At 48.0% G+C, this 13,063-nt stretch overlaps 1 protein-coding gene across 1 annotated transcript; it reads right to left on the minus strand.

The window, feature by feature from the left end:
* Positions 1 to 1,029: 1,029 nt before the first annotated feature.
* Positions 1,030 to 3,979, minus strand: FOXC2 (forkhead box C2). The gene has a single exon (XM_039888725.1). It carries the CDS (start codon positions 3,407 to 3,409, stop codon positions 1,904 to 1,906), a length of 1,506 nt encoding a protein of 501 aa, XP_039744659.1. The 5' UTR covers positions 3,410 to 3,979; the 3' UTR covers positions 1,030 to 1,903.
* Positions 3,980 to 13,063: the final 9,084 nt, after the last annotated feature.

Genomic DNA, 13,063 nt, shown 5'->3' on the forward strand with positions numbered 1-13,063 from the left:
AAATAACAACACAACACCCAGGTTACATTGAACGCCACTGGATTAAGGAAAATCACCTTTTGGAAAATCATCCTCACCTGAAATATTACGTTCACAAGGAGCTTGGCCCTTGGCAAGGTACAGCTCACCTGCTGGGATGGGAAACATTCCCAATTTGTAGCTCTGGCCCCAAAATTCACACGCAGAGACCAGCAGGGGAGTTGTGGGTTTCAGCCAGTGAAATAGATAACAAAGCCATTTTCCCTTGGCCACCTCTCACGGAGGCTGAATTGCTATTAAAAATTTAAAAAAATGAGCTATCAAAATTGAAAAGAAAAATAATCTCATTATTTGAAGTCTCTAAAAGGTTGATGAATTTAGAACTCTAAAAACACTGGAAATTATTTTTGAAGGGCTATGAGGCTCTACAATTTTTCACTGCAATAGAGTAAAGATTTAGAAATCAATTCGAGAAGTAAAGAGGTCTGAAATCTGCCCCTGAGATGGCCACCGCGGGGATGGTCATTAAACGCTACAGACTCAGTCTCCTTTGGAACTTCACTGGCCCAGTTCAAATTCTTCTCTGAAAAACCATTAAACTGGGTAAGGAAGTCCGCATTTTAGGAAATTCAGGGAAAGCAGGACTCCCCCTGGTTTGTAGTTAGCTAATGGAAAATGTTTTTCCTTCTCTCCTAAATTGGGGATGGCTGGATATGCAAATGGAATGGCACTGTTTGTTTTGACAATTGGCATATTTTTCTGCATTTAGCAAAATGAAATACAGCAAATGACATACGGCAAGCAGTCCCTCAGGCAGCCACTTCCAACAAGGACTGTTTTTCTCAACTGCCTCGGCCAGGGTGAGATTTTGAATTAATCGAAAGCCTTTTCTGTCACGAACAAGACAACAGGGGAGAGCCCCCATTCCTGTGTGATCATCTGTGTATATATGTCTACACATTTACCCACCTGAGTAACAAAAATAATCAAAACAGGTGGATTCGCAAACACGCTTTGTTTTTTAAAAATGTGAGAACACAAACACACTGGTTTTTGGGCGGAAAAACAACATGGGTTTATTTTAAGGTAAGTACAACAATTAAGACCACATAAGACAAACACAGGTGAAGTTAAAAAATTTTAAGTTTTTTTTTTTTCTTTTAGGAATGCTCAGGGAGGAATCTACTATACAAAACCATCACACTTTGTAAATAAAAAGATTCAGATACTTGACTTCTTTCTCCACCACCACCAACAAAAAATAAATTATTTTCTTGTTTTGTGAAAGACCTACAAGTGGGAGAAGAATTATATCTCATAATTGTACAGGGGGAAAAACCCCACATAGATTTTTTTGAGTGTTCAATTTGGCAGTTAGCAATGGTTGGGCAAAATGAAAAAATTATCCAGTGAACTCAACTTTAAATATTATATTAATGGCTCTGAACAACAACAAAAAAATAGCCTGATTACAAATCCATACATTTGTACAGCACGGTTAGAGAAATTTAAAATTACACACAGCACATACAAAATCTATAGAGAACCCCATAAACCTATGAACCTATGGGGGTCTCTACAGAGAGTCATTACTGGGTCGCTATGGGATTTGGTCCATAACTTAATTTTGGAAACCCCGAGTGGAGCAGAGAGCACAGACATCCTGGTAGGGAAGGGGATTTTAAAATCAATATTCATTTGTTGGGCTGCCTCCCTTCATAGGGGCTTCTTGGGAATCTCAGAAACGGGGCGGCGAATTAGAGTTACCTGCAGCTTCCCAGAGGGCTGAGGCCGGCGCGCGCGCGCTCTGCTCCCGGGTCAGAGAAAAAGCTGGTGGACGTGTTTTGGTTCTTTTTGCTTCTCTGCAGCCTGACTGTCTGAGAGGGTCGCGTAGGGGAGGCGAAGCCAGAGCGGCCGCAGCCGGTCAGTATTTCGTGCAGTCGTAGGAATAGGGAGCGGCGTGACGATAGAGGGACGGCGTAGATCTGTAAGGTAGCTGACAGCTCGCGTTACCGCTCACCTGGGGTTCCCCGAGGGCCGAGTTCTCAATCCCCAGCCGGTGAGAGTTGAACATTTCCCGGACATTGGGGAAAGTCTGCTGCTGGGCCGCGAACGTGTGGCCCGGGAGATGGTTCAGGTCGCCGCTGTGGTTGAGATACCAGGAGGCCGCCTGGGCCGCGGCGGCCCCGGGCTGAGGCGCGGGCTGAGGCTGGGGAGCCGGAGGCGGCGGCGGCGCCTGCGGGTGATGGTGGCCGTGATGCTGGTGGTGGTGGCCCGCGGCGGCGAGCGCGCCCTCCTGGCCGGCGGCGAGGTTGAGGGCGCTCAGGGGCGACGTGGGGCCGCTCGGGTGGTCCGAGAGGGCCTCGTCCAGCGCAGGCGGGACACACATGTGTGCCGGCCGCTCGGCGCCGGTGTACAGGCTCATGGCGCGCATGCTGCACTGGTAGCCCCCGGCCGCCCCGGCCTCCAGGCCCTGAGCGCACGGCTGCCCGTAGGCGGCAGGCGGCGCAGCGGCATAGGGCAGCGCCAGCGGCGGCACCACCAGGCCCGCACGCCCGGCGGCGGGACTCAGCTCGCCGCCCGGCGGCGACGTTCGCAGCGTCATGATGTTCTCCACGCTGAAGCCGGGCAGCCCGTTGGGCGCGCCTGCGTGGTGCTCTGGCAGCGAGCCGTCGGGGGAGCCGGCGGGCGTGGAGGCCGCGCTGCGCGGGCTGCCCTGCAGCGCGCTCTCGGGGCTCAGCGTCTCCACCTTGGTGATGACCGGCAGCGCCGGCGACGCCGCCTCGCTCTTGATTACCACCTTCTTCTCGGCCTCCTTGGGGGCGTCCGCTAGGGGGGGCCCGGCCGGGGCGCCCTTGGACGCCGCCGGGGGCGGCTCCTTAAGGTGGGCCCGCTCCTCCTTCTCCTTGGGCACATCCTTCTTCTTGAAGCGCCGCCGGCGCCGCAGGAAGCTGCCGTTCTCAAACATGTTGTAGGAGTCCGGGTCCAGGGTCCAGTAGCTGCCCTTGCCAGGTTTCTTGTCGTCGCGGGGCACCTTGACGAAGCATTCGTTGAGCGAGAGGTTGTGGCGGATGCTGTTCTGCCAGCCCTGCTTGTTCTCTCGGTAGAAGGGGAAGCGGTCCATGATGAACTGGTAGATGCCGTTCAGGGTGATCTTCTTCTCGGGTGCGTTCTGGATCGCCATGGTTATGAGCGCGATGTAGCTGTAGGGCGGCTTTACCAGGTCCTTGGGCGCCGCGGGCTGGTGGTGGTGGTAGGGCGCGTAGGAGCGGCCCATGCCTGCGCCGTACTGCTCTGGGTGGCCCGAATAGACGCCCATGGGGCTGGCCATGCCGCCGTAGCTGCCCGCTGCCCGGTAGTAATTCTGCTCGCTCAAATAGGGCACCACTCCCAGGGCGTTGGGGTCGGACACAGAGTAGCGTGCCTGCATGCTGCGTCCGAGACGGCTCGTCACCGCCTTCGCGCACGGACCGTAAGGAAGGCCCTGCGAGAGCAAGAGAGGGAGAGAGAGCGAGCGAGAGAGCGCGCGCAAGAGAGGAAAGGAGCCGGCGGGGGGAGCCCGGGGCGCCTGGAAGCCTCGGGGACGAGGTGGAGGAGGCGCCGGCGCTGGGCGCCCGCCTTCGGGAGGAGAAGGGGCGCTCGTTTTCAGCGGACTGGGCGGATCAGCATCCTGGAGGGCGCGCCCAGGGCGAGCGCAGCGCCGGGCCCTGCTCGTTCGCTCGCTTGCTCTCGGGACCCGGCGGGTGGCAGCCCGGGCGGGCGGTGGGGGACGCAGCGGATACGCCACGCGCGGGGTGGACCAAGGCTGGGCCCCCAGTCGGTGCCAGGAGGGGGAAGGCGGCTCTCCAAACCCCCAGCAAATCGGTAGCCGTGAGGGTCAGCGAGCCGGGGTCCAGACTGGTTGCCCTGCCGAGCCCGGAAAAAGAAGCAAAGTCCCTTTTAGGGATTGGGAAAAGTTTCAAAAGTCTTCTTGCTGAAAGCGAGTTTTTACTTTCCTCCTGCCACGCCCCCTCCGGGAACTTTGGACCAATAACGCTGCAACTGTGGGGAGTTGTCACCAATCAGGGAGAGGAGCGCCTGAATCCGTCGGCTCTAAGACCCAGCCGAGCGGAGCCAGACTTTAATGCAGCTCAGTCTTAACTTGAAAAGTTTTTTTTTTTCCAAGTGTTGTATCTTATGAAATTTTATTTTATTATCATATTTTGGTTAATGGGCCCACGTGTCCAGAGCAAAAAAAAAAGCACTCTCCTTTGCAGGAAAAAAGTTAGTTTAAAATATAAAATCGAATTGATTAACGTGGTCAAATCTCTCTCTCCCCAAAGACGTTGTAAGTAGCAAAGACCCTGGGACTATTTTTCTTATTAATGAGTGATGAGGCGAATAATTAGATTTCCTAATTATCTGGGCCCAGGTGTAATGGATTCAAAGCAAACGTGCTGGATTGGCATGGAAGGGGCCTCCCTGAATGTTGTAATTATTTAAGCAAATAATAATCGACAGGGAGTTCCCAGGTTCGGGGCCGTCAAGAATAACCTGTAAAGGTTTTAGGGGTAAATTATAGATATGGAATGCCCCTCACCCCCACCTGAGGAGGCGGGCCACGGCGTCTACAGGAGAAAGGCGGAGCGGGAAAGTAACATTATCTTGAGAATTTAATCCTCTAAATTCGCCGTGGATTCGGCAAACCACCCGCGTCATCGTGAGCAGTTTTGTGGAAGTTTAGGAAGACAGTGAAATAACTCTACTCGGTTCCCCCTTTCCCTTCCCGCGTAGACGCCTGCAGCCCACCGACTCCGGCTTCGCAGTGTGGCTCCCTTTTCGCGGGGAGAAATTCCCTTTGACAAGTTGACTCCCGCGCTCCCGAAAGCCGAGAACAATGCAGCGAGCCCCGGGCCGGGCAGAGCCGGGCTCCTCTGCCCGAACAGAAAAACCCAGCGGTTTTCTCCGGGGGCTTTGCCCCACAACACGCGTCCCTAGCGCGGTTCCCCAACCCCGTACGGCGCCTCGAACACCAACCCAGACGCTCCTTCGGGCTCCTGGCAAAGCCTTTTTGGGGTTCTCCAAGCCGACTTTATATTTCAGTCTTGGTTTGTTGGTTGATGTTTGATAAGCTATTTGGGTATCGGAGCTCCGTGGAAGGACGGAGTAAGCGATTGCAAACGGTTAAGACACCCCAGAGATATTATTCTGGATATGGACTTAAAGCGACTCTGGATCCTCACCCTTTCAAGTTTTCTCCTTCTCTCTAGGAATCCCAGAAAGTTCGTTTATTTGTGGACTAAGTATTTATTCCTTTAATACCTCGAATAACCAGACCTCCCTTTGCCCGCTTCCCCTGAAGGGGCGGGGACCCCCATAAGAAAGGCTATATGCTGGTCATAATTTTTCTAGAAGTTGTCGTGCGGTTGGATAGGGAAGAAAACCAGATAAAACTTTTGTTTCAAGTTTCCTTTCCCCTCCTAACTCTTCTATCATTTGCTTATTAGATTCCCAGGAAAAGGGCGTGAGAGAATCTACCGTCACTCTTAGCTTTGGGGAGATGAATAGAAGGAATCGGGAACATCTCATTCATTTTTTAATAAAAAAAAATTTATGTGCATTATCTATTAATAGTATTACCTCATGATAATCAAAATCAAACAGAATGTACAAAACGAGTTCCTGTTACCTCGAATATTCTACTTCTGAAACGCTAACTATATTTTTTATGGCTGCCCTGAGTTCTTTTTCAAACTCGATATATATATGTATATATATATATATTTTTTTTTTTTTGCAACGAAGTAAATTAAAGCTACCCAGTTCTCAGTTCATAGGTGAATGGTTTGAGATTCTCTCATTCCCCAACTCCCACTACGACTTTATTATTTTTAATACCTCTAGTACGTTCACATCCATCTTAAAAAAAAAAAAAAAATCCTGGCAAAAAAGTGCCTTTCTCCTGGAGTGCCTGACAGGCACTCTGAGTTCTGCTCACAATTTTACTGGAAATGCAAACTATTGATCAAGAAACACACCTCGGTCTGTAGGCTTCCTGTAGGAATATTATTTACTCTGCTTTTACGAGGTGCTTTTTAAAAAGCTTTATCACAGAACAGGGTAAAACCCAAAATAGCTAAGGACCATGGAAAATAAATTCAAAAAGTTCAGTTTCTGCCTGGGTTTGCATTTACAAGGATGTCCAGGTTTAAACCAATGTCATCTGAAAAGAACTAGGTTCCATTGCCAAAATTATTACAACTCCCCCCCCCAAAAAAGTGGGGGTGGGAGGGAAGAAATCCTTATAATCAAGACTGAAAAGGTGAGAGAGACATTTTCCTTTGCCCCTGGAATTAGGTTTCTTCTCCGCTCAGTAGGACTCCGGGAGAAATGTTTGTTCAGGTTATTAAAACAACACCTTCCACACACCTGGACTTTGCAAAAACCATATTTCCGATCTTTTCTTTAACCTGCCAGGGTATTTTGGATTGGGGCATGCTAATTTCTTGCTGATTTTTCCTTTCCTGACCTTATTATTGTCAGTGAGCGGAAAGGAATCGAGCCCCAGAGGGCCCTATGTGCTTCTAGAACAATAAGCGATGATAAAGGCAAAAGATATTCAAGCTATCCCCCCACCACCACCCCGCCGCCACACACACACCTCACACCCTGCTCCCCACCACCACCCCTACCCCAGCACCACATTGCATGCGCCACTGGCTCCTGCACCTGGAGGCGGCTCGGGTGGACCTGTGGTAATGGCGCCACCTTGAGGCCAATCGGGAAACTACTCTTAAAAACACACGCACACACACAAAAACGACCGTTCTGGTTACAATGAAGGTGCTGACACCTTACGGATGCACCCTAGTATTGCACGGCAGGAAAAAAGCCTTCAAAATCTGTGAGAGAGAAGGTAAATAAACTGTGTGGTGCGTCTTTTAAGGGAAAAAAAAAAACATTTTCCATAGCTTTGCAATGTGTCAAGAACATGATCTGTCGGAAAACAGAAATGTCTTTGAAACTTCCAGAGGAGCAAGAAATCCTCTCTAGGGAGATTCTCTGAGGTTTTAGGCAAATAAAATTTGTGCCTCTTAGGTGGCTAGAAGTCTGGGTATTTTTTTTTTCCAGGGTTGTTGAACAAATTAATCCTCGGTGTCTTTCCATGGCAGCTGTCTTTCTGCCCTATGTGTGGCGTGAATTTCAGAGAATTCATCAGAAAAATGTTTATGCTGGATGTGTATATTACACTGGCTTTAACAGAAGGGAGACTTTTAAACGTATCTGCATCTGCATCAGCCTTTGAGGTACAACTGAACTGAAAGAAAGGACAAGTGAAAGGAGTTTTGTATCTTCTCTCACTATTTTCAATACATTTGGCCCAATATCTTTCAAACATTTCCCTTCTGGGCTCACGAGATGCCTTAGATTTTAGGGAAAGGGACCAGGAATAAAAGCAGTTCCAGACTTCCCACAAGGTACTTGGGGTCTGATGAATTCTTGGGTTAAACAGAGTCAATGCTGCGTCTTAAAAATCCATTGCAACCTAGCAGTTATCTTTTTCCAGGACAAAAAGTGTGTCCCTGATGTAAACTCTCCAAGCCCATTTTAATGAGCATGACCTTTCTAAGGAGTTACTGTGATATGGCACCATTCACAAAGGACAGTGTCCTGAACAAGAAGAGACAGGGATGGGGACTATTGTTGGTTAAAAGAGTAAAGAAACTTGACAATCAAATGCAATACTTGATCCTAGGTGGAGGACATTTTAAAAAAAATAATAGAGGACAGCTTTGAGAATACCTGGGGAAATTTGAAAATGGAGTACATATTAGATAATAATCTTGTATCCAGTTTAAAATTCTTGAGTGTGATCATTATATGTGGTCAAGTAAGAACATATTCTTGTTTTTAGAAGGTACATGTCAAACTATTTAGGGCAGATGGTCATCATCTCTGCCACTTTTAAAAGATTCAACCAAAAGTAGGAGGAGGCAGAGGGGAAAAGAAGAGAGAAAGGTATCTAAAATATAAGTAAAATGAGAACAATTGCTGAACCTATGCTATGGGGTATTCATTGGGTACTGTTCTTACAATTTTTCTATAAGTTTAAAATTTTTTCAAAATTAAAAAAACTTTGGAGAGAAAAACACCTTAGTTACTCTGAAAATTAAAAAAGAGATATGACACAAAGCAAACATCTTTCCATGGAAGAAGTTGCAAATCCTAACATGGGGACCCCACTTGGCCCCGGTGTCCCCTCTCCTTGAGTTCTGGAAGTTTCTGAAAAACAATCAACAGCCATGGACTTTATCACATTAAGTTGTGGTTATTAAAGGGTTGGGGGAGAGTTGATTCTCTAAAGAGCTTATCTGTCTTATAATACAAGCATTGCCACAATTAATACAATCAAAGATGCAAGAAATCCGACAGAGTACTTAGATGTTTTCAAAACAGAATATTAAAGATATATATGTTTCTTCTTAAAGAGAGTTATGACATGCTTCTCTATGCTGCCCATTTCATACAAGTCCTGTACAGTCGCACTTATCCATATTGTAATTGATTTGCTTACATGGTGTATCAGTCAGTTAAGGCTGGTGTATGCACAGAAACAAACACTCCAAGTCTCAGTGACTTAATCTTGAGCCAACCCCAGTTCAGTGGGAGCTTTGCTCATCAAAGTCACTCAGAAGCATGAGTTTTCTAAGGCTGTCTCTCCTATTGTATTGGCAGGGACAAGAGAAGGAGATTCTGCCCTGGGAATGAAGTGTTCTAGCCTGTGACAAATGTCACTTCCATTGACAACTCATTGGCCAGTGCTGATCACATGGACCCACCACACCCAGAGGATAGGAAATTCCATCTTCCCTGTGCCCAGGCAGACAGGCTAGCTGACATTTCTTTAGTAGCCTTATGCCTGCCACACACGCTCTACCTTTCTAGGCAGGTAGTGACTCTGTCTTGTTTCCTTCAGCAGTCCCGGTTCCTTGCATGATACCTTCACACATAATAGGTGCACGAGATTCATTATCAGAGCCTTTGTAAAGCAGGCTGCTGCCTTGGAGGAGTAGACAGAGCTTTGACTGCTGGACAAGGGCAGGGAGAGAAAGAGGTGAGGAGGTGATTGGTTTTTCAAAAAATTTGCAGTCTGTGGGGTGGGTGCTCTGAGCTACAGGGAATAAGCCAGCCTTGGAATCACAATCCAGGGCAGCTTCAGCTGGTGCCTCACAGTGACTGCCTGGTCTCAGGGTGGCAATCACCAAAGGAGACACCAGTGGGACCTTTAAAGGACAGAATGAAATCAGCAGTGCTGAGCGGCTCCCTGGGGGATCAAATCAGCGCTGAAACGGAGTGCTCTTCACTTTTAGAAATCCCAAGAAAGCTGAGAACACTCCCTTGCTGACCCCACATAGCCTGGACCCTCTGCAGGGCCTCTGCCTGTGTCATGCCCTTTGCCTGGGTCCCTCATCTTCAGTTCCTTGCTGCCCATGACCTCCTCTGAGGCCTACCCTAACCACCCAGCGACTTCCTCCCCCTCACCCACCTCTCATCCTGATCCACTTTCGCCCCGTCTGACATGATCCTGTCGATTCCTCTTTTTGTCCTCTGACCCATCCCCGTAATGGGATATAAGCAGCAAGAAGGCAGGCGAGGACCTGGTCTGCCTTGTTCACCCCACCACACCCAGCATCCGACTGCTTGGCTCGGCATAGATTACAAGCTCTGGAATTACAAACTGAATGAATGGATGCCATGTCGGGGGTTCAGAGACACCCCCTCCCGGCTGCCATAATCGTAGGCCTGGTCTGCCATTTAGTGGCTCAAACCCAGAATTCAAGTCAAACATGTACTGGCGCTTATTTTAGGGAGAGGCTGCATGAGGAATGGGGACACACTGTCAAGTGCTCCCTGGCTCCTACATTATGGCAGGCCTAAGGCTACACTTGAAGGACTGCAGGCTGAAGTTTTACTTTTAGCATCCACACAGAGAGCCCTCACCACGTTCCAGGCACCATTCTGGTAATTGGCCTTAACCTTTGCCAAGGTTGAGAGGAGGATGCCATTAGTGCTGACACCCCATCCTGCGGATGAAGGGAGTGTGGCATGGAAAGCTCCGGTGACTTGCCCAGACTCACCCTCTGGTAAGCTGCAGACCGGGGAGCTCACAGTGCTGTCCCTGCTAATATGGCCATCATTCGGGAGGGAGGGGCCGGGCTGAGCGAGCTAAGACTAGGAAAGGGGAGGAAGAGGAGTGTGAAAGCCTCTCGGAGATGTGGACAATCAAGCTGGGTCTTGAAACTTGGGTAAGGAAAACTTCACATTCAAATGTCCTTCTTTTTCCTTGACACTGTGAGTTGCCTGCGAATAAAAATACAGATGCCCATATTCTGCATGAGACATTCAGTGTTTATCTGCAATCCAAATTTAACTGTGAATCCGGGATTCAGGCACCCCTGAATCTGGGGAGAAAGAAGTTCTTCGAACACCTTTTTGGTTATTAGCTTATCAACGGTTCTTATGTTTATTAAATATTAGTTGCAGCTCCAAACAACTACGTATTATTCAAGTTCGCAGTGAGGGAGACATACAGGAGAAAGTCTTCACTTTGCTCTGTCATTGTGTAGTGCCAGATATGGGAAATATCAATGATTGCTCATGGCTTGAAATATAGAAGAAATTATACTAATTTTACATGAGCATGAGTGTCATGCATTACACAGCTAAAAAATAAAATCCCGATATTACAGAAGATGTTAAAATGAAAAGAACATCTTCTTGCCACCCCTTCCCACACTCACAGAGACCATTAACTCCTTTCACTGTTTCTTCTGGCAGTTACTAATGTTTCTGGAAAAAATAGACTTTGCTACTATTTCTTTTCTTGGTGATGATCTCTATGATCCTCTGCTTTCCTGCTCTGTGTTTAAAGATGGTAATAAGTTTACTCAGAAGAAATTGGCTGGTTCCTTTGTTCAGGGTCGGGGGAGTACATTTGAAAACATGACCCACATGGTTCCCAGTTATCCCTGTTGTGTAATCGGTACACAGTGTGTCTATTTTAAATTAGGACTTGGGTTCACCTGAGGATGCTAGAACCCTCCCTCCGCCCTTGCACAGCTTCCCAGGGAGGTTTTTTTTAGTTCCTCTGCAGGATCTCTTTGTGCCCTTAAGTAATGCCTCTTCATTTTCCCTGCTTCTTCTATCAACTTTCCCTGCTCCGTTCCAGGAACTTGTTGGTACCCCGCCTTTCCCTCCTACTTGTCCCCAGACCTATTTGGGGTGAGATTTTTGACCTGCAAAACTTAGGAATGGGAGAGGATAGGCATTTCTGGAATGGGAAAAACATGAATGAAAACTGGAAGGAGGAGAAGGACAGAGTTAGTTGAGCTGACAGGGATGTAGTCTGGCTGAGAGATGAGGCTGGGCCTGCAAGCTGGCAGTCAAGCAAGGCCTGGACTGTCCAGGTAAGAAGTTTGTGCTTTGCCAGGTGGAGGCAGTGGGGAGCCACAAGGTCACTGCTGGAAAATGTAGAGGTGGAAGAGGGGCTGTTGAGAAAGGGAAAGCAGATGGGAGGAGGACAAGGCAGACCTAGGGAGGGGGCAGACTGGGGAGGCAGGAGGCAGTTGCAGTCTGAGGCATGGTGACACATCCTTGGCCTGGGCGGCGGCAGAGGGAAAGGGGAGGCATCATTGTGATACTTCAGGTGTTCTTATCTTGGCAAAGTGCAATCTCCCATGAAATGCCAAGTCCTGGTGGATGGACCTCACCTGATCCCAGGATGTGAGCGTGTGCCTAGCTCAGTAGCAGAGCCATTTGACAGAGGAGTGCCGGAAGGTGGATGGGAATCTCCTAGTTTCTCAGGAGCCAGCCTTCGTTGTTATTAGAATTATTCACTTAATTTTTTTATTTTTAGTAGTTGAGGAGTGGGGTGTGCGTATGATGCAGGGAGAAGTCAGAGAGCTGAAAGCCGAATATGACATGTAATGCTTTAAGCCCATACCTGTGCAGTGTAGGAGGCTGCAAGTGCTGGTGTTTCAGAAGCACACGTGGGCAGAGGTTTGGCTCTCAGCACCCCAGTACCTTGGGTCAATTACCAGACCTCACTTCTCAACACCTGCCCTCACCTGTGGATCTCACAGGATTGTTACTGAACAATGAAAGCTAACATCTCTAGCGGGCTTGCTGAGGGCTGAGCAGGCACTGTGCGTGGACTTCCAGTAGACTAGTCCACTTGGTTCTCTCACTGACTCTTGTGGAGGAAGCCCTTCCCCACATTTTACAGATGAAGGAGCTGAAGCTCAGAGAGGTGGAGTTAATTATCCATAGTCACACAGCTTAGAGCTCCATAGCTAAGCTTTTCACCCGCTAACCTTTTTATATTTCTTCCAGCCGGGTTCTAAAGGAGTTGTGAGAATTCATAAGGAAATGCCTATGACAAGCTTTAAAATCCTCAGGTGAACTTGCACACAAATGTTTATAGCAATTTTATTCATAATTGCCAAAAGTTGGAAGCAAGCACGATGTCCCTCAGTAGGTAAATGAGTAAATAAACTGTGGTCCATCCAGACAATGAAATAGTAGTCAGCGCTAAAAGGAAATGATGCATCAAGCCATGATGAGACGTGGAGGAAACTTAGAGGCATATTACTAAGTGAAAGAAGCCAATCTGAAAAAGGCTACATGCTATGTGATTCCAACTTTATGGCATTCTGGAAAAGGCAAAACAATGAAGACAGTAAAAAGATCAGTGGTTGCCGGGGATTAGAGGGAGGGAGGATGAATAAATGGAGTACAGAGGATACTTAGGACAGTGAAACTATTCTGTATGATATCATAATGGTGGACATATGTCATTATACATTTGTTCAAACCCATAGAATTTACAGCAGCAAGAGTGAACCCTCATGTAAATTATAGACTTTGGGTGTGTCTTAGCTTGGGCTGCCATAACAAAAATACCATAGACTGGGTGACTTAAATGACAAACATTTATTTCTTACAGTTTGGGAGGCTGGGAAGTCCAAGATAAATGTATCTGCAGATTAGGTGTCTGGTGAGGGCCTTCTTCCTGCTGTGTCCTCAAAGGTGGAAGGGCTCCTGA

Source organism: Pteropus medius, unplaced genomic scaffold (assembly GCF_902729225.1).
Source record: "Pteropus medius unplaced genomic scaffold, Ma_sr-lr_union100, whole genome shotgun sequence".
NCBI lineage: Eukaryota > Metazoa > Chordata > Mammalia > Chiroptera > Pteropodidae > Pteropus > Pteropus medius.

Bases quoted from the DNA above. Each gene is read 5' to 3' on its own strand.
- FOXC2 (XM_039888725.1), bottom strand. From the start codon at position 3,409: ATGCAGGCACGCTACTCTGTGTCCGACCCCAACGCCCTGGGAGTGGTG.